Source organism: Acomys minous (assembly GCF_964271855.1).
Source record: "Acomys minous genome assembly, chromosome: 16".
In the NCBI taxonomy this organism is placed as follows: Eukaryota; Metazoa; Chordata; class Mammalia; order Rodentia; family Muridae; genus Acomys; species Acomys minous.
Genome location: NC_140498.1, coordinates 17,035,525 through 17,054,756, shown reverse-complemented (window position 1 = coordinate 17,054,756; position 19,232 = coordinate 17,035,525). Strand labels below are relative to the sequence as shown.

Here is a 19,232-nt window from a genome sequence, read left to right as displayed (position 1 = left end):
CAGGACAGCCAAGGCTACACAGAGAAAGCCTGCCTCAGCGAAAAACAAACCTTTCCCAGTAAAACTGCCCTTTCCATTCCATGAATTCAATCCCACTGTACTGTTTCTCAGCTCACTCTTGCCTGAACAGAACTGATTAGATCTCCTGAGTGCTGGGATTAAAGGCATGTACCATCAAGCCTGGAGCTAAGCTTTCTTTACCTGAAACTTGCTTTCTACCAGGCTAGCCTTGAACTTAGAGATCTGCTTACCTCTGTCTCTTGGGATTAAAGGTGTGTTTGTATTCAGTCAGCTCACACAGATCAGTCAGCTCACACAGACCTAGAAGGTCTTTGGTTGTGATTTATTGCCAGAGCAACCATATTCTGAATTAAATTTGGAAATCCAAAATGAGGTTCTCATGTCTGTGTGGCATACACATTACTTCAGCCCTCTCCCTGGCCCTATGTCTGAAAATTATTTATTTTTAAATAAATTCAACTTTCTTTTGTAGTTGACTTTACTTTTCATAGTAAAATCTAAAATGTGATCAAGAAAGCAAAAGACTTCATTAGATTTGCTTTTAAAATAACACCAACTCATAAATTCATTTATTTTTTAATGAAAAATCAAATACTTGAATTTTTGAATCAAACATTCCTTTGTTTATTCAGAAAATAAAGATGAGTTGAGTGTCCTACCTATGTAAGACATGAGATGTGAAGGATGTCAACTTGGTGTGGGATTTAGAACCATCATGCAAACAACTCTCTGGTCATGTCTGTGAGAGACCACTCATATTAAGTTAATCAACATGAGAAGGACCCTCCTCCCAATATGGGTAATGGGTGTCAGTAGTAAATAAAAGGGAGTAAACTAGCTGAACATAAGTGTTCATTGCTCTGCTTCTTGACTCCAAGCCCAGTGTGACCAGGTGTTTCACCTTCCTGCTGCCATGCCTTTCCAGCAAGGATGAAATATAGCCCCTGAGCTATAAGCCGGAATAAATCAGTCTTAGGTCTCTATTGCTGTGATAAAACACAAAGCAACTTACGGTGGAGAGGGTTCTTTCCAATTTACATTCCACATCATAGTCCATCATGGAAAAAAGTCAGGGCAGGACTTGAAGCAGAGACCGTGGAGGAATACTACTTACTGGTTTGCCTCCCCGTGCCTTACTCGGCTCAGTTCTTTTATACACCAGGACTATCTACCCAGGGGTGACACTGCTACAGTGGGCTGGGTGGGCACTCTCATATTGGTTATTAATCAAGAAAATGCCCTCATAGGCTTCTAAAGCAATTTGATGTAGACATTTTCCCAGATAGCCCTGGGAAGTTGTCAAGTTGATTTGGGCAGGGGGGACGACTGCCAGGACAAAAACCTGTCCTGAAATTGCTTTTAATTTCATGTTTGGCCTTGGCACACTGGCCTTTAGGAAAAAAGACTGAGGCTAACTGAGGTGAGTCTCAGTTCATCTTTAAGTTCCCAGTCTTCATTCAACTTAAATTCTTAAGAAAATTTCTTCTCAATTTTTTTGGTCAAGATCAAGCAAATTATAATCACCAGTTTACTAAGTAATGGGTCAAGTAGGTGAGGACAATATTAATTGGAGCTTGGAAACAATTAGGTGGATAGGACACTGTAATCGGACTTTTGTCTACTTTATTAGGTTCATTTTCCTACCTCCCTACGCCACCCCTATCTCTTCCGACTCCCCACCCCACCCCCACACTAGGTATGAGAGAATGAAGGTTAGTGGGGAAAGGGGCCGTCAATATCATTAGACTACTTCCTGCTGGTTATGGCATTGTTCCTTGGGAAAATTTTGATCATCAGGATATCTCCAGCCAGCAGTTCTGCAAGCAGCAACAGCAGGAGGAACAGTAGCTGGCCTTCCCTTGGGGCTCTGGCATTTAAATACCTTCTCAAGAGTCTCCAGAATTGAAATGTAAACTATCTTCAGCTGGCAAATCATTATCCTGCTAGAGCAGGAGGCAAATCATAGTCAGCTGCTCTGGACAGTCTGAAGCAAATCCACATCCCACCCCTGGGGTTAAAACAAAAACGTAACATTCCAGTGTTTTTAAAGAAGCCAAAGCTCTCACTACAGGACACCAATCTACACATGACCCAGTATGCACTTACTTGGTATTGTGCCACCTTTCCAAAAACAAAGAAAAATTCAAAATCAAAGAAAGGTCCAAGTGAAAAAGTTAGGAGTTTAAAAGATAGGATATAATAATAGAAAATCAATTAAATTAAAGCTAATTTGTTGAAAGGCAACAAAATTTATAAACCTGAAGTTTGACCATGTGAAGGGAAATAATATTACCAAAATTGAGCATGAACAAGGTAATCGTAATTCAAAGGGAATTTTAGCAACTTTATATCAACAAATTGGGCAAATCCTGCAGACTTAAAATTCTCAAAATGGTCTCAAAAGAAACTTTGAGAAGCGCCTAGACAACACCACAGTTGGTGGAGAAATGGAAAACTAGGAGAAGCCGAGCGGTTTGTGCACTATGGAATGAGGCGGAACTGGAGACACAGAGGCAGCTGTTGTTCTTGCACCTTGGGAAATGGTGAATTACACTATCAATAGGGCCACTAACAGGCACATGTGTCAGTGCGCTTGTGCCTTCTTCCTTCGAGAAAACTGACCACTGTGTGAGTGGCTGTGACTCCCAGAGCTGCATCCTAGCCCAGGAAGAAGAGCAGTGTCTGCAGAGTAGAGACCCAGGACTGACTGGACGTGTCCTGCTATGTTTACTTCTCGTCTTAGGCCTATCTGCTAATCTCTCTAGTTGGTTGTGGTGGCAGTGCAACCATGAGACTGCACAACTCTATCGTTGAATTACTGTGTTTTACTGTGCTGTGTTTAACTTTGGCCAGATAATTATTTGTTTAGGAATCTTTGGTGTTGGACAAGCATTTGAAGATACCCAGATACCCCACCAGTCACATGGCCCTCCCACGGCACAAGCTGCCATGATGTGTAAGCATTGGGTGGAGAGATGGGAGAGAAGAGAAGACAGGTTTGAGCACTGTGAAGAGAGGAATGCCCTGATGTGAGTAGCCTGTAGTGCTAGCTGAGGCTGTGGTAAAGTCCTGGCCCATGTTGCTTCTGAGAGCCATGTCTGTGTCCGTGACCATGAAGCAGCAGGGATCTTTGTCGATGTCCATGGTCCATATTACCACCAAGGGCCAGGTAGACGTCCCTAGTCTGGGCTGCCACCTAGGACTGTGGTAATAATCAAGGAACTCAAGGACTGCACAGGGCAGCCCAGTACCTCGCTTGGGTAGCACAGTAAAGCTGACCCTGGTAGCATGGGCCCTAATAAGCCAGTCCCAAGGGCACAAGAGCAGAAGAGTTGGCTTAGCCCCTTGCTGGCTATGGCATTGGGTGCTAGCCAGGGCCGTGCTGGAGAGCTTGCCTTGGTGTTGAGGGCAGGAGAGCTGGTGGACTGACCAACTCAGCTGCCACCCCGGCCCAGATCTAGGCCTCTGAGTTGATCTATCCTATCTATGAACTGCATGAAGGGGCCAGTTCTGCTGATCCAAAACTGCAGGATGTCCATGACACGGCAACAGCAGGATATCTGAGAGTCCCAGTGAGGATCCAGTATTGATAGTGTAGTAGAAGCCAGAGGCCTCAAACAAGACCAATGACTTGTTGCATTGAACATTCCTAAGTAAAGATGTGTGAACAAAAGAGTATACTGTAAGACACACTGTGACACACTACAGCTTCCACAATGTGTGTGGTGGTGTTTTGTTCTTATAGCTTGTTTGAGTTTTCCCCCCATTTTCTTTTGGGAGGAAGGTTGCAAGGGCAGAGGGCAGATATGAAGGGAAGTGGGATCAGGATGCAGGATAAGAAATTCACAAAGCATCAATAAAAAGTTTTTTAAAAGAAAAGAAAAAGAGAAGCTGAGGCTAACAGACTTTACTGGTGAAATTTTTAAACACAGACATTATGTCCTATGTGCACTCTTGGAAAATAGAAGAGAGAATGTTTTCAACTTATTTTTGTGAGGCAGTATAACCATGACCAGTGCCAAAGAAAAGCATTACAAGTAAGAAAAATTCCACATTGTGGTGCACACCTTCAATCTTCTTTGAGTTTGATGGCAGCCTGATTTATATGTATAGCAGGTTCCAGGCCAGTTCGCTCTGCAGAGTAACAACACATGGCGGGGCGAAGGGGGAGGGAGGACATGCAGAAACGGCTAACAAAATAATAGTAAACTGAACCTAGGAATTATTTAAAACATCGCATTACCAGTGTAAGACTTTTCCAAATACAGGGTTGATTGTGCATCCAAAATCAGTTAATGAAACATACTATAATAACTGCCTAGAGGGGGCTGGAGAGAGATGGCTCAGAGGTTAGGAGCACTGACTGCTCTTCCAGAGGACCCGAGTTCAGTTCCCAGCAACCACATGGTGGCTCACAACCATCTATAATGAGATCTGGTGCCCTTCTCTAGTTGCACATGCAGATATGTTGTATACATAATAAATAAATCTTTTTTTAAAAAACCTGCCTGGTAATTTAAGCACAGAACTCTAGTGGAACAGGTAAAGAAGTTACCAAATTTGGGACATGTTATCTCTATTATCACATGCAGGTAGCAACTTCCTAACTGTAATTAAAAGCATGTACAAGAAAAATTATCTTGTGGACTTCTTTTTTCTTTCTTTCTTTTTGGCTTATCCCCTGGTGGTGTTTTACTAAGTCTCCCCCCCCCCTTATACCTGTTTGTTTATTTGTATTTGCATGTGTATATGTTCCTGTGCACAGCACACATGTGGAGATTCGATGACAACTTGGAGGAGTTGTTTCTCTCCTTCTGCTATCTGGGTCCTGGAAATCAAACTCAGGTTGCCAGACATGCCCGCAAAGCTCTTTACCTATTCAGCAATATTGCTGGCTGCTCTGTATTAACTGGCTATTTAGCACCATTCATTCACCCCCACACACACACACTAAAAACACCTTTACTTTTGTCACAAAAACAATTAGAACGTAAATGTGTGGGACTGTTGCTGCTTGGCCTTTTTTCTTGGCATGATCCAATACTTCATCATTTGGAATACCATTGTGTTGTTCAGTTTGATAATGTAGATGCTCTAAATTTGTTTTCCAGCTTTATTTCAGGTATAGCAGATTCTTGACATTTCCATGTAAATCTTTGGATTATTATGTCATTCTTTTAAATCAACATTCTGGCATTTCCTTTTATTGTAATTTCACAGAATCTGTGTAATTTGAAGAAAATGGCTGTTTTAATTGGATGCCAGATGTTGCAGATTTTATGTAATTGGATTCCATTTTTTTTTGTTATGTTGCACCAGATAGTACTAGAAATTGTTCTTTAGCTATCTTAAATGGATTTCATTATTTTTTGAGTCTTACCTTTTTAATTTGTGAGGTCAAATCCAGCACTTGTTCAGGACTGTAATGTCATTATTAAAAATGCATTTCTGAGGCCAGTACTAAGTGTCCATGTGTTACGTACTTTTTCAGTTGGCTCTTTTCTCACATCCCCACTGGATATGATGTGAATCACAGTGTACTACTTACGGCAGACTTGGACTTTTCCAGAGATCTCCAAAGTGCATAAGCTCTGTGTGTCCTCTCTCCTTCCCTTCCTCCATCCAGCTTCTTTGCCTCCCTATCATCTCTCTGATGCACTAACTTTACAAATTTGAAAACTTTAAAGCATTTCCCCCTAAAAGTTCAGTTGCTGTCTTTCATTTCAGTAGCTTCTTGTGTGGTGCTGTCAAGATTGCCTGTGGAGAATGGGCCAACTTTGTCATTGTTTTCCCTCTCCGAGGGAGGTGCTACTCCTCATCTGCTTTCCTTCTGTTGTCTTGAAATTTGTTATACATATTTCTTTATGGTTTTTTGTTTCTTTGTTTTGGTTTTCTATTTTCACTTAAGAGAGTATATGCAGCTCCTGTTATGCTTGTGTTGTGTATAATTCTTTAGACTTCAGCTTTATTTCAGCTTTATGTATTAGGTAATACATTCTCCATTTGGGGAAGTGTGTGTGTGTGTGTGTGTGTGTGTGTGTGTGTGTGTGTATTCTGCATAGAAATAAAATGATATTTTCCTATGTTTAAAAAGTAATTTCATTAGATTTATTTTGGGTGAGCAGTGCTGGCAGTGTCTGACTGTATAGCTCTGGCTAGCCTTGAACTAGATCCACCTGCCTCTGCCTCTGATTGCTGGAGTTAAAGGCATGTGACATATTGCTCTGCTAATTTAATTGAATTTTGATTAGGGTTTTGTTGTAAATTATTGTAACACATCTTATATGTGTTCAGTTATAATTTTAAGTTTTCTCATAAAAAGTGTATGCTACTTGTTGCCTTATTTAAGCCCTGGTTTCAGTACATTGGTAAAGTTGTATAATTTTCCTTATAAATGACTTTGAATTTATTTTGAGTAATTTTTTTACTTATATTTTTTCTTCATTTTATATGTCTGAGCATATTGTCTACATGTTTGCACATGTGTGCTTCATGCCAGTGGAGACTGCAAGATGGTGTCAAATCCCCTAGTTCTGAAGTCAAGAGTAGTAGTGAACCACCGTGTGGGAGCTGGGAACCCAAATCCAAGTTCTCTGCAAGAACAAACAGTGCTTTTACCACTGAGCTGTCTCTCTAGGCCCATCACATGATCCTGGTGCTAGTGTTTTAGACTGTTTTCAAGTTTAACTATACTCTGCATGATGTCTCTCCTGTGTTTTGACAGTCCTTTTTCTGTCTTCTTCCTCTTTCTCGTCCTCCTCTTCTTCTTCTGTTTATCTTTTTAAAGCGTAGGTGTTCGTTATTTCATTCTACTTTTGATTTGCTTAGAAATTGTTTTCTTACATGAAGCATATGGAGTACTTAGTATGGACTTAAGGTTTTTTCAGAACTAGCTGATGGCTGGCAACACTTTTTTAAAGATACATCATTTTATTGTCTACTTGCGTTTCTTTATTTACTAAAATGGTTTTTGTTTCTATGTCTCTTATCTAATGTAATAGTTTACTTTTATAAAACATAATTTTAATATCACATCTTAAGTGTTTTTCTTTTAATTTAGTCTTGGTTAAGTGTTTAGAGTTTGAGATTAGGCAGATATCTTTCATAAACAAATATGGGGTGTAAGTAAAGAAAAATTTTGAAAATTTTTTATACAGAATTGAGTTGAGATTTGTTACATTTGAGCAATTATGAGGAATGTGTGTGTGTTTTGTTAGAAAATCTCAATAAGAAGATCAAAATTTCTTGGTTAATGTCTCAGAGTTTTTGTTTATTTTTTCCCATATTGAAGTACGTTATAACTTCTGCTAAAGAAATTGTTTTTCTGTTTTATAGTTTTGGTAAGCAGTTTGGAGGAAAAAGAGGATGTGATTGTCTTGTATTAGAACCTTCAGAAATGATTGTGGTAAGATGCTGAATTGTTTTTTGATATGCTTCAGTTTCAACTCTAAATGTGGTAGGCTTCAAATGCCCAAGGCAGTCCCCTTTCTGTGATCTGTAGCGATGTCCACATAGCATCAAAACATGTACCAGCTTTATATATTTTCATCTCTAAAACTTCTGCGATAATAGAGACAACATGTCCCAAATTTGGTAACTTCTTTATCTGTTCCACTAGAAAATTAAATACATACTTTCGGGAGGGAGCAGTGTGTTGTGTGTGTGTGTGTATGTATGTATGTATGTGTTGTCTGTCTGTGTGTGGGAGGAGTTTCTGTAAAGGAACATGATTTTTTTCCAGTGTTTTCTCCTTTGCCATTAATGTAGTCAATAAACTTGGAATGGTTTGAGAGAAAGAGCTAGAGAAAATAAAGACACATACAAAATAGACCCAAATAAAAAGTGGTTTGGTTTTAGTACTTGTGCACTTTAATAGTTTGAGATGATCTTTCATTTAGGCTCTTAACAACAAGTATTTTTTTTCTATAAGAGGCCTAGATAGTTGCTATAACTTTAGAAAATTTGATTTTTTAAAAAGAGATTAACACATTTATGCATATTTATATATAATTATTTCTCCTGCGTGTGTGTAAGTGAACCACCTGTGTGTAATGTCCACAGAGGTCAGAAGAGGGCATTGGATGCCCTAGAACTGTAGGTACAGATGGTTGTGAATGGGCTCTGAGGACAAAACCCAGGGCTTCTATGAAAGTAGCAAGAGTTCTTAACCACTAAGCCTCCTAAATGACTTACTTTTTTAAAAAACTAATTTACATTATTCTGAGAACTCTAGAAAGCAATAGCCATTAAATGGCTTCTTGTCCTACCAGCATCTCATGTAGATGACATGTGTTCTGCAGGATGAGAATTGTTGGGAGTTAGGTTGACTTCTTGTTTGTTTTGCTTCTGGTTATTTTGATACAAGGTCTCACTACGTAGCCCTGGCTGGCTTTAGATTTGTTACCTAGACCAGAGTGGCAGAGGTCCTCCTGCTCCTCTTCCCCAGTGCTAGGATTAAAGGTGTGCACCACCACACCCAGCTAAGGTTAACTCCTAATGAAGCATTTTTGTGAATGCTTGAAGCTAAACTAGTTTGCCATTTCATGATGCTGTAGTCAGACTGACAGCTTTAAATTGTTCTCTTTTTCTCAAATCTTATTAAACCTACTGTAACTTAAACTCCCAGAAAAAAAAAATATATATATATATATAATTCTTCTTCTCCTTCTCCTTCTCCTCCTCCTCCTCCTTTTCCTCCTCCTCTTCCTCCTCCTCCTCCTCTTCTTCTTCCTCCTCCTCCTCTTCCTCTTCTTCCTCCTCCTCCTCTTCCTCTTCTTCCTCCTCCTCCTCCTCCTCCTTCTCTTTTTTTAGTTTCCACATCTAGTATTCCACCCTTTGCTTCAGGAGAGTTCATTCTAAGTTTCTGAGTTGATGCCTAAAATAGTACATAGTACCAAACCCTCTATGTACTGTCTTTTTTTTAAATCCCTTTTTCTATGTATACATTGAATTTATAAAGTAGGTACAGCAAAAGAGGATTAAAAATAGCTACTAATAAAATAGAGTATCTAACAATTTACTGTTGTAGAAGTGAATGTGGTCACTTTCCAGCTCTTACTCTGTACTCACTTTTTTTGGTGACTGTAGCTAACTACACTCTAAGGAGAGCACTGACAGATGAAGAGAGGTCTAGCATATTGCAAAAGGCTGTCTGTATATTTAGTAAGTATTCAGTCAGTATTCCTTATGTTCAGTTTTGTTTGAGGTGTGGGCTTTGGTTTAATTTTTCTTTAAACATTGGATATTTGGAATACTCCATAGAGCATGAAAACTCCTTCTTTAAATGTGTATACTAAAAGATATGACATAAATACCACCCAGGAAATATGGGAGCTTCTTAGTTGGTACATTTCTCACTTTTATAGAGTTTGTGAAGAAATGGTGCTAGCATTGCAGTAGTCTTAGTCAGTGTACTTTAATATTTACTGCACAGAGAAGCTGTTTAGCATGTCTGTGTATAAGAAAAAGTTAGGAAATAATTTTATGCTATAGTCTCATCTTAAATTCGCTGCTCTAAATCTGTTCACCATTTCTGTAAAGAGAGCTTGGCTGTGTTGTTATTGTTGCTGTTGTTGATTCAGAAAATGTTTGCAAACTAAGCCAAGCTCTAGCTACTGGTTGTGCTTAGTTCCTCAAGGACTCCTCAATGAAATACATGTCAGCCTGTCATGTATGCACATATGCACACATCTATGTTCATTTCTCCATATAGATTCTGTCTAAAGCCCAGAGTTTATTTTATCATGTCCTTTTACTGAGAGTTAGCTTACATTATCATGTATATATTAATTTACTCATCAAATTGTTTAAGCTTTGGGCTGGTAGAATGGTTCAGCAGGTAAAGGTGCTTGACACCAAGTCTAACAACTTGCTTTCCAAAAATTGTTCCCTGACCCTCCATACTTGGTATGGCTGGCTGGCTTGCTAACTGCGTGTGTGTGCCTGCCTGCCTGCCTGCCTGCGTGCGTGCGTGCATACTAAATAATGTAAAAAAATGTCAATAAAAATTAAGAATTGTTAGTTCTATCTGGGCGTTGGTGGCACACATCTTTAATCCCAGCACTCAGGAGGCAGACGCAGGGGGATCTCTGTGAGTTCAAGGCCTGGTATACAAAGCCAGTCCAGGACAGCCAGGGTTGTTACACAGAGAAAACCTGTCTTTAAAAGAAGAAGGAGAAGAAGAGGAAGAGGAAAAAGGAAGAAAGAAGAAAATAATTGTTAGTTCTTAAAGTATTAAACTTAATTTACAACTAATTACAAGCCACCTCTGGTTTTGTGTTTGTTAGTTGTTGTTGGGTTTTTTTCAGCAGGGTTTCTCTGTGTAATCTTTCTGGCTGTCATGGAATTCTCTCTGTAGACCAGGCTGGCCCAGAACTCACTGAGTTCCACCTGCCTCTGCCTCCCAAGTGCTGGGATTATAGGCGTGCACCAGTGTGCCAGCTGACGTCCCAGCGTGTGGCCAGGTGGTGGCAAGGTGAGCATGAGTTCAAACTGTACAGCTATCTTCTTCCCTCTTAGGAAGCAAGATATTTTCACCACCTGACGACAAAGGAAGCATTTAAAAGAACTTAGGGTAACCCAGGAGCCACATCAGAAACACTCCCATTGGCAAACTCAGTGTATCTTGAGAATCTAAATAATAATTTGTAGTAGTAATGGTACTTCCATCTATCATACAGGAAGTTAGGGTCTGATAAGAATATATAAAAGAAGGTGAGATAGCTCTCCTTGTTAGTCAACTAACAAATAGTAAGGAAACACTAACACTTGTCTTAAAATTGGTAAAACTAGGGAGGCTAATGTTTAATTAGGGAACAGAATACTTAGGTCATCTTGGACTATGTACCTAGAAAATATTTATGATGGGAACGTTACTAAATTTCTAATTTTAAAATATGCCAAATTTTCACCAGATTAGTAATTATTGCTATTGCCATCATGAATGCACAAATTAATGGTGTATTTTTGCCCCTGCTGTGACAACGCTAAAAAGAACAAAAGGGGAATTCTCTGATATATTCTTGCCCAGCATTCATACTTAAACCAAACTGCCACAAATTACTAGACAACATAGAGGGCCTTTTACAAACTGACCAGACCATACTCTTTAGATCTCAGTTCAACAAAAGCCTCATCAAATATAAGCATAGTTTTTAAACTTTAAGATTTTGTTTGCTGACTCATCTGTGTTTAGATTGTTTTATTAATTATAGTAGAAGATAATCCGAAATTTCAGAATCCTTTTAAATGTTGAGAATTATTTGAAGTATTTGATCTCTAGTAACTCCAGGAATGATTGGAATTAGCTGTGGCCAGACTTTTTTTACTCATTAGATATGTTAGCTTAGTTGATGTCTTTCAAAGTGATCTTGTTGCTAGGCAAATGCCTGTAGTACCAGCACTCAAGAGACTGAGGCAGGAAAGCCACTGAACATTCAAGGGCAGTGCAGGCCACAGAAAGAGAAAAGTAACCTTGGGGGTTTTGTGGGTTTTTTTTTCTTGTTTTGTTTTGTTTGTTTGTTTAGTTTTTGGCTTTTTTTTTTGGGGGGGGGGGTTGGTTTTTCAAGACAGTTTCTCTGTGTAGCCTTGGCTGACCTGAAATTCACTCTGTAGACTCAGTGATCTGCCTGCCTCTGCCCCTGCCCCTGCCCCTGCTCCTGCCCCTGCCCCTGCTCCTGCCCCTGCCCCTGCCCCTGCCTCGATTAAAGGTGTACACCACCATGCCTGGCTGTTTTTAAGAGGCTATGAATCTGTTATCTGGAATGCATTCATTACACTTAGAAAGATGTTTTCCCCCTCAGAAATTTTTGGGTGGAGCTTATACTTTAAAAGATTCTGTACATGATTTTATTGATTTTTTTTTTTTAATTTTAGCTTTTAAATGTAGCTACTTGCAGGTAGGAAGACAAAAACAACTACTTAGCAGCCTGTGCCCAATACATTCTTGGGCTTAAACCAGTTTTTCCTAAGAGTAAAGAACTATATGAAAGGTAGTTGCAACCATGCCTAACTTGAAGACTTCATCCAAACTTGAGAAAATAATGATCAAGGGTTTTTGTTGTTGTTTTGTTTTGTTTGTTTGTTTGTTTGTGTTTTTTTTTTTTTGAGACAGGGTTTCTCTGTGTAGCCTTGGCTGTCCTGGACTCGCTTTGTAGTCCAGGCTGGCCTCAAACTCACAGAGATCCACCTGCCTCTGCCTCCCAAGTGCTGGGATTAAAGGCGTGCGCCACCACACCCAGCTCTTGATCAAGGGTTTTATTGGCAGGCAGTCATTAGCATTAGAAAGCATCTAGTGAAATTGGAACCTTTTCTTTGTTGGGAGTATAAAATGCTGCCGCCAGTATAGAAAAAATTGGCAGTTGTTTACCATATTAATTTCACTCTAACACGCACATCCAAGAGACTACAAAATGTGTCCATATAACATCTTGTATATGGATGTGTTCATCATCCATCCATAACTTCCCCAAAATAGAAATAGCACAAATAACTATAGCCTGAATAAACTTCACCCGTTGTCCTTAAGATGGGATAGTACTCTGCTTTATCTAGAGTGAATTGTCTGTATCCACAAAATGGAGAAACCATTAAAACACTAAGTTAAGTGAAAGAAGCCAGACACACGAAGCCACCAATTAAATAAATTCATTTACATACAATATCTACAGTAGGACTCTAGGTGGTGGCACATGTTTTTAATCCCAGCACTCTGGAGACAGAGGCAGGCAGAACTCTGTGAGTATAAGGTTGGGCTGGTCTATGTACATAGAATATTTGAGACCAGCCAGGATGATAAAGTGAACCTGTGTCTGTTTGTTTCATATTGATTCATATTCTCTCTCTCTCTCTCTCTCTCTCTCTCTCTCTCTCTCTCTCTCTCTCTCTGTCTCTGTCTCTCTCTCCTCTTCCTCTCCCTCCCCCCTCGTGTGTGTGTGTGTGTGTGTGTGTGTGTGTGTGTGTAAAATATGTTACAATAGAAATTGAATTGATAGGGAAAAGTTGAGATTATTGGCTATCACCTTTTGTGAGGAAGGACATAGGAATTGAATGCAGATAGATGCTGAATTTCACTAGGGTGATGATAATGACCTAGAACTAGATATTGGTGACCATGAAACAATTTCATGACTCTATGGAAAACCACTGAGTTATGGGTAGATTTTATAGAACAAAACTATAGTACTTCTGAGTACCAAGAGGAAATTTTTTTTAAAGCAGTGAACAAAGAATACACATTTCGGGGCTGGAGACATGACTCAACAGTTATAAACATTTGTACTCTTGCAGAGGACCTAGGTTCGAGTCCTAGCAACCCACATGGTAGCTCACAGCCACCTGTAATTGCAGTTCTGATGAGCCCCTCTTCTTATCTCCACGGGTACAGGCCTGGTGTACCTGGTTACACATACATACATACATACACACACACCTGGTTATGCATGCATGCATACATGCATGCATGCATGCAATACACCCATACGATAAAGTGTGATAGGGAAGAAGGGTTCTGTAGAAATATGGCAAAAATTGTGGATTGCACTGTTTATAAGGGATTTGCCTTCATTGGGGCGGGGGGTGGGGGGTGTTAAGGAGAGAAACGCCAGGCTGCCTTTCCTGCCTTAGCAGGAAAGAATGACCGAATGGTTACTGGCCAGGTCATAGATAGTAATTAGACTACAGAGCCAGAAGTGACGTGTAAAAAGCAATGTGGAAGACTGCTGCAGAAATGGCGACCTGGCTGCACCCTTTCATGGGATTATTGTGACAAGGTGTGGAGTTGCACATGGCAGCACATTTCCTTTTCCTTCTCCTATTGCTCAAGTTGTAATGCCTTATATTGCCAAGATGTTGGGGAAACAGCCCAAGAAGAGCAAAGTGGTCTCAGCCCTGACAGTGGCCAGCATTTTCTTCAAGTTGGAAAGTGGTCAGATGACCCAGATAAAACAAAAAGTGGAGTCTTTACTAGAAAGCCTAGAAATTTTGAAAAGAACAAGCAAGGGGAGGTAAAGATGAAGAGCCTGTTGTCAAGATAGCGTTGAGGTTACAGCTTACTCTGCTGAGAGGAGGGGTCACACTAGACGATAATAAAGGTGGAGTGGCATGTGACTAGAGTTGATCAGAATGGTGAAAAGCCAAGGCATAGGGCGCAGAAGCCTTACTCTTTTATTTATTTTTATTTTTATTTTTTTGCCTAAGCATTTATATAAGATCAAAATTATAGGTCCCATAAATAAGTGTAATTGATATTGAACTGAGGTTATGATAAATAAATAATATTACCCCACTACTTAGGTATATGCCTCAGGGAACTAATAGCTTATATAGAACAGGATATGTGTAAGACTGTAATTTCTAATACAGTTAAGAATTTTGTAGGAATACTGAGATTTATCAGAAGGTTTTAAAACATTTCTTTTAGTGAAATATGTTTTGTCCTTTTTTGGTCTTTTAGTATAAAACAATTCACTCAACCAGATTTTTCCAGCATTAAACTTTCCTTACGTTCTAAAATAGTGGTTCTCAACTGGTGGGTTATGGCCCCTTTCACAGGGGTCATATGTCAGATACTTACAATTCATAACTACCAAAATTACAGTTATGAAGTAGCAGTGCAAATTGTATGGAGGGGGGTTGTCACTATAACATGAGGAACTGTATTAAAGGGTCACAACATTAGGAAGGTTGAGAACCACTTTCTAGAAGAAAATTCAACATAAGCTATTGGCTAAATGTGTCTTTTGTAGTCTGGGCCTATTATGACTAATACAGATCATCACCTTGATGAGGGGAAGGAAACTTCTGGTTATTCCTGTGAGGAATTTTCTAGATTAAGTTTCTTGAGGTTGGAAGGCCAACCTTAAATATGTGTAGTGTCACCCCTTAGCCTCTAATCTAGGAATGAATAAAAGGAGAAAGGGAGCTGAGCAGGCAGCAGTGTCCACCTTTTTTGCCTGGCTGTGGATGCAGTGTAGCGGCTGCTTCATGGACCTACCCTCATCACGTCCTTGCCTTGATAGACGATGCAAGGCTTTCCTTCCTTAGGCTGGCCTTCGTTGGGTTTGTTGTAGAAGCAACAAGGCAGGGAACTAATAAAGAACCCAGTTTGAAATCAAGTTTTAGGATTCTGTTTTGTTATTATTGTTGTTGTTTTGTAAGACGTCAGCCTGTAATTTTAAATTTCTTCTAGATTCAAGATTTTGTGAGCTTTATATAATTTGTTTCCTGCCTCTGTATTTGGTTTGAGATTTAGTTTTTACTTGGAAGAACTACCATTTATAGTCATTGTTATCATTGATAAGGCTTGGATTTGGCTTAATGATAATCATGTCTTCCCATTTGTTTTTCTTTTTCTCTCATTGCTTTTGTTATTCGTAATAAATTATCTTTTTATATCTTTCCTCCCATCCTGTTCCCTAAGAAATAGTGTTTGGGATTTTCTTTTGATGCATCTCATTTTAATTCCTGTTTTAAAATACCAGAAGCTGAGCCTGTCATGGTGATACATGCACTAATCCCAGCACTCAGGAAACCTGAAAAAGAATATGAAAAGTTCAAAGCCAGTTCATGCTGTTTAGTGAGATCTTGCCTCCATAAATAGAAAGAAAAAGTCTGAGGCTAAATAGTCACACTTATAAGACTTTAATATTAGAATCTAAGCATAGAAAGAGGAATAGGGAAGAAGCCAAAGAGATACAGCTGAAAGGGCACGCCCTCATGACCTTCCTCCTCCAACTAGGTCCCAACTCCTTCCTGCCTTTTACCTCCTCCCAATAATGTTTCAATATTGTTATGCATCAGTGGATTAATCTATCTGTTGAGTCAGAGCCCTTATGCTATATTAATAAATGTCTCTGGAAGTACACACCTACAGACCTCAAGGCACTCTTTTTTAATCCCCCATGTAATTCTTAATCTATTTAGGATTACAATCAGAATTAACCATCAGTCTTATGTATAAGAGACAAACATGTTAGCAGGGAAGGAGTAGGCTTTTAGGCAGGATTCTACATGCACATACCTGGAATGACTTGAGATCTGTCTTTCATGGTTTCTAGCATGTGACAATAGAATGGGAAGGACCATACACAGTAAGAAGTCATCTCTATAGAGTTACTTAGTAGAAGAGCATAAGTTATTTACAAAAGCGTAAGTGCTCACACTAACAAGGCTGCTTCTCAGTTTGAACTTCTCACCCCTGAAACAGAACAGCACTGTTAGATAACATCTCTGAAAAGGCGTTAGAAACTTTTACATATCTCTAGGGCTTTTATGCAAGATGATTTCTTTGGGGAGCGCCGAGTCAGTTTTTCCAAGATCATTTTTGTTTAAGGTGAAATGACAAATGTGTCTTGTGGTTATGTGTGGTGGCACATACTCAAGCTAGGAATATCACAAGTTCAAGGTCAGCCAAAGATACAGAGCAAGAACCTGTTTTGGGAAAAAAAAACATTTAGGGGAGATGGGAGTATACATGGCTTTGAATATCAGCTGTAAGAGTTTAAATTGTTCTAAGCTAGGGAGATGACTCTCCTTAAGAGCACTGGCTGCTCTTTTGAAAAGCCAAGTTCAGTTCCCAGCACCCACAAGGCAGTTCACAACAGTTCCAAGGGATCCAGTGTCGTCTTCTGGCCTCTGCAGACACCAGGCATATGTGTAGTACACAGATACACATGCAAGTAAAACACCAATACTCATAAAATGAATTTTTAAAATTTAAGTTGATATGTTAAACATTGGTAGTCCATTATTGCACTAGGAGAACTGACATGCTTTATCATGCTAGTTTATCGCACTACAGGATGAGATTGGAGAGCTTGTCTAAAGAAGTGGATCACTATTGATCCATTCTCAGGCTGACGTGATTAAAACTCAGATAAGGGATAGTGATGATGCCCTTGAAAGAAAGGAACATGGACAAACAGAACTGACCTCCTGAGAAATGGATCTGAGCTTTGGAAGATGAGCATGGGGCTGGACACTTACTGTTGACTGAATTGTTTAATTCAGTGCCTAGAGCAGGGAGATGTGACATTAGCAGCAGAAGTAGTTGTAGAGAAAAACTGACATCATTTCTTGAATATTAGGTTAGTTATAAAGTATAATTTAGAAATTATTAGTGTATATTTGTACAAAGATTTAAGTTTGCAGGGCTGAAGGGAACGCTCTTGCAGAGGACTGAGATTTAGTTCCTAGCACCCACATAGAGCAGCTCACAGCCACTCCTAACTCCAGCTCTAGGGAACCCAGTACCCTCTTCTGGCCTCCTTAGGCACTAGCACATATGTGGTATTGACTAGCACAGACAAACACACACACACACACACACACACACACGTACACATAAGTGAAAAATAAATCTCTTTAAAAATACTGTTAGAACTGAAGAGATGGCTCAGTGGTTAAGAGCATGGGCTGCTCTTGCAGAGGTACTTATTTCAATTCTCAGCAACCACATGGTAGCTCACAATGATCTACAATGAGATCTGATGCCTTCTTCAGGCATGTACCATATATGCACACAGAACACTTACATATAAATAAGAATTTTAATTATATTGTTAGTTTTTACAGTAATGATATACTCTGTGACTGGATAGCAGTCTTCTGTCAACATTACAGGTTTTGCAAATAGATAGACCTGCCAGCTCACCTTTAATAAGGGTCGCTGTGTGAGCTGGAAAGATACCAGTATTTGGAGATTTCATTTTGTGTTTTACTAGAGATGGTAAGACATGGAGATAGTGTTGTAGAGTAATACACACACACACACACACACACATTCATTTTAAGTCGTCTCCATGACATCTGCTCTGTTGTTTTTAAAAGTTGCTGTCCTAGGCCGGGAGTGATGGCACACACCTTTAATCCCAGCACTCAGGAGGCAGAGGCAGGGGATTGCTGTGAGTTCAAGGCCAGCCTGGTCTACAAAATGAGCCCAGGACAGCCAAAGCTACACAGAGAGACCCTGTCTCGAAAAACAAAACAACAAACAAAAGTTGCTGTCCTTACTGCTGTTGTCATATATTAAGATGAACATCAAAGTACTTCTATCAGAGAATAAAAAAGTAGTTTTGTTTTGCTTTTCAGTAGTTCACTAAAATGATAGCTATGATTGTAAGTAAAATAAGTGCACAATCAGGCAGTTTGTAATTAGACTAACAACCAGGTTATAATTATTGAATGTGTAGGTGTAGTTAAGAGTATTCATTTCTGGTAGTAGACTTGGCTTAGCGGATACATGTTTATGTGCTCAAGACAGACAGTTTCCTGGAAGGAAACTGTGGTCTCTACTTCTTTATAAAAACATTGTCTTTAATCTTTTTTTCAACTTAGAACATTGCCTTGTACAGACTGTTTCTTCAGGCATTTTCTTTCTTGGCAGAAGTAAATGAAGCTTCCTTATGAGCCTGTTAAGACTTCATAGACTTTCAGTAAGATGGAAAAATTGGATATTTAATCAGGAATGTGAACATGTATTTCAGGTAGAGAATTCCAAAGATAATGAAGATATTTTACAAAGAGAAATTCCTGCCAGACAATCTCGACGAAGATTCCGAAAAATTAACTATAAAGGAGAGCGTCAAACCATAACTGATGGAGTAGATGTTGATAACTACCTTTCGGTGAGTATAGTTCAGACTAGTTCATGGATCCTTGATTGTCATATAAAATATCTTTAATTTACATGGTATTTAGTCTCTACAAGTAGAAGTTAAGGTAAAATAAGCATACAATTTTTTTTTAATTCTGTTTGACTGTTGAATTGATTAGAAATCCTCTTATCTGTGGGACTTTTGCTTTAGCTTTAGTTTTACTTTAAATAATTAACCAAAGTAAGTACTTGTTACAGCTTCATATATACATTTGTGCATTTTCTTGCCTTTATAGTGACTGAATAGGATGTAGATGGATTCTGAGGACTCAGACAGTTCTTTCTGAATGTGATGGAGGAAAACATTCAAAAGAAAGGAAATCATGGCAGTAGGATTGGCCAGTAGGATTGTTAGTCACATATAAAATGGGCACTGGTGCAGAAATGTGTGTTACAGTAACTTTAAAAGAAGCAAATGAAACAAACATTGGGCTTTGTAAAAGCCAGAGAAAGGAAGCCGTTGCTTTAGAAATCTTTTAACTCTTATTGTTGTACATCTTTTTAGACTTGAGAATTGATTAAATTAAGAAATAAAAAAAGTTTGAGGAAGAAGAGTTCC

The 19,232-nt window shown here is 39.1% G+C and overlaps 1 protein-coding gene across 16 annotated transcripts in view; it reads left to right on the top strand.

Annotated features, from left to right (window-relative positions):
* The window catches only part of RAPGEF6 (Rap guanine nucleotide exchange factor 6), a 185,534-nt gene that overhangs the window by 41,297 nt on the left and 125,005 nt on the right, over positions 1-19,232 (top strand). For 12 of the 16 annotated variants that reach the window (XM_084762393.1, XM_084762379.1, XM_084762389.1 and 9 more), the window contains exons 5-6: positions 7,357-7,426; positions 18,504-18,644. In XM_084762393.1, the coding sequence (XP_084618519.1) occupies positions 7,357-7,426; positions 18,504-18,644 (211 nt within the window). Of the gene's footprint in view, positions 1-2,874; positions 3,051-7,356; positions 7,427-9,108; positions 9,184-18,503; positions 18,645-19,232 lie in introns of all 16 variants that reach the window. The other 4 variants (XM_084762385.1, XM_084762386.1, XM_084762394.1 and 1 more) reach the window with 3 other exon arrangements.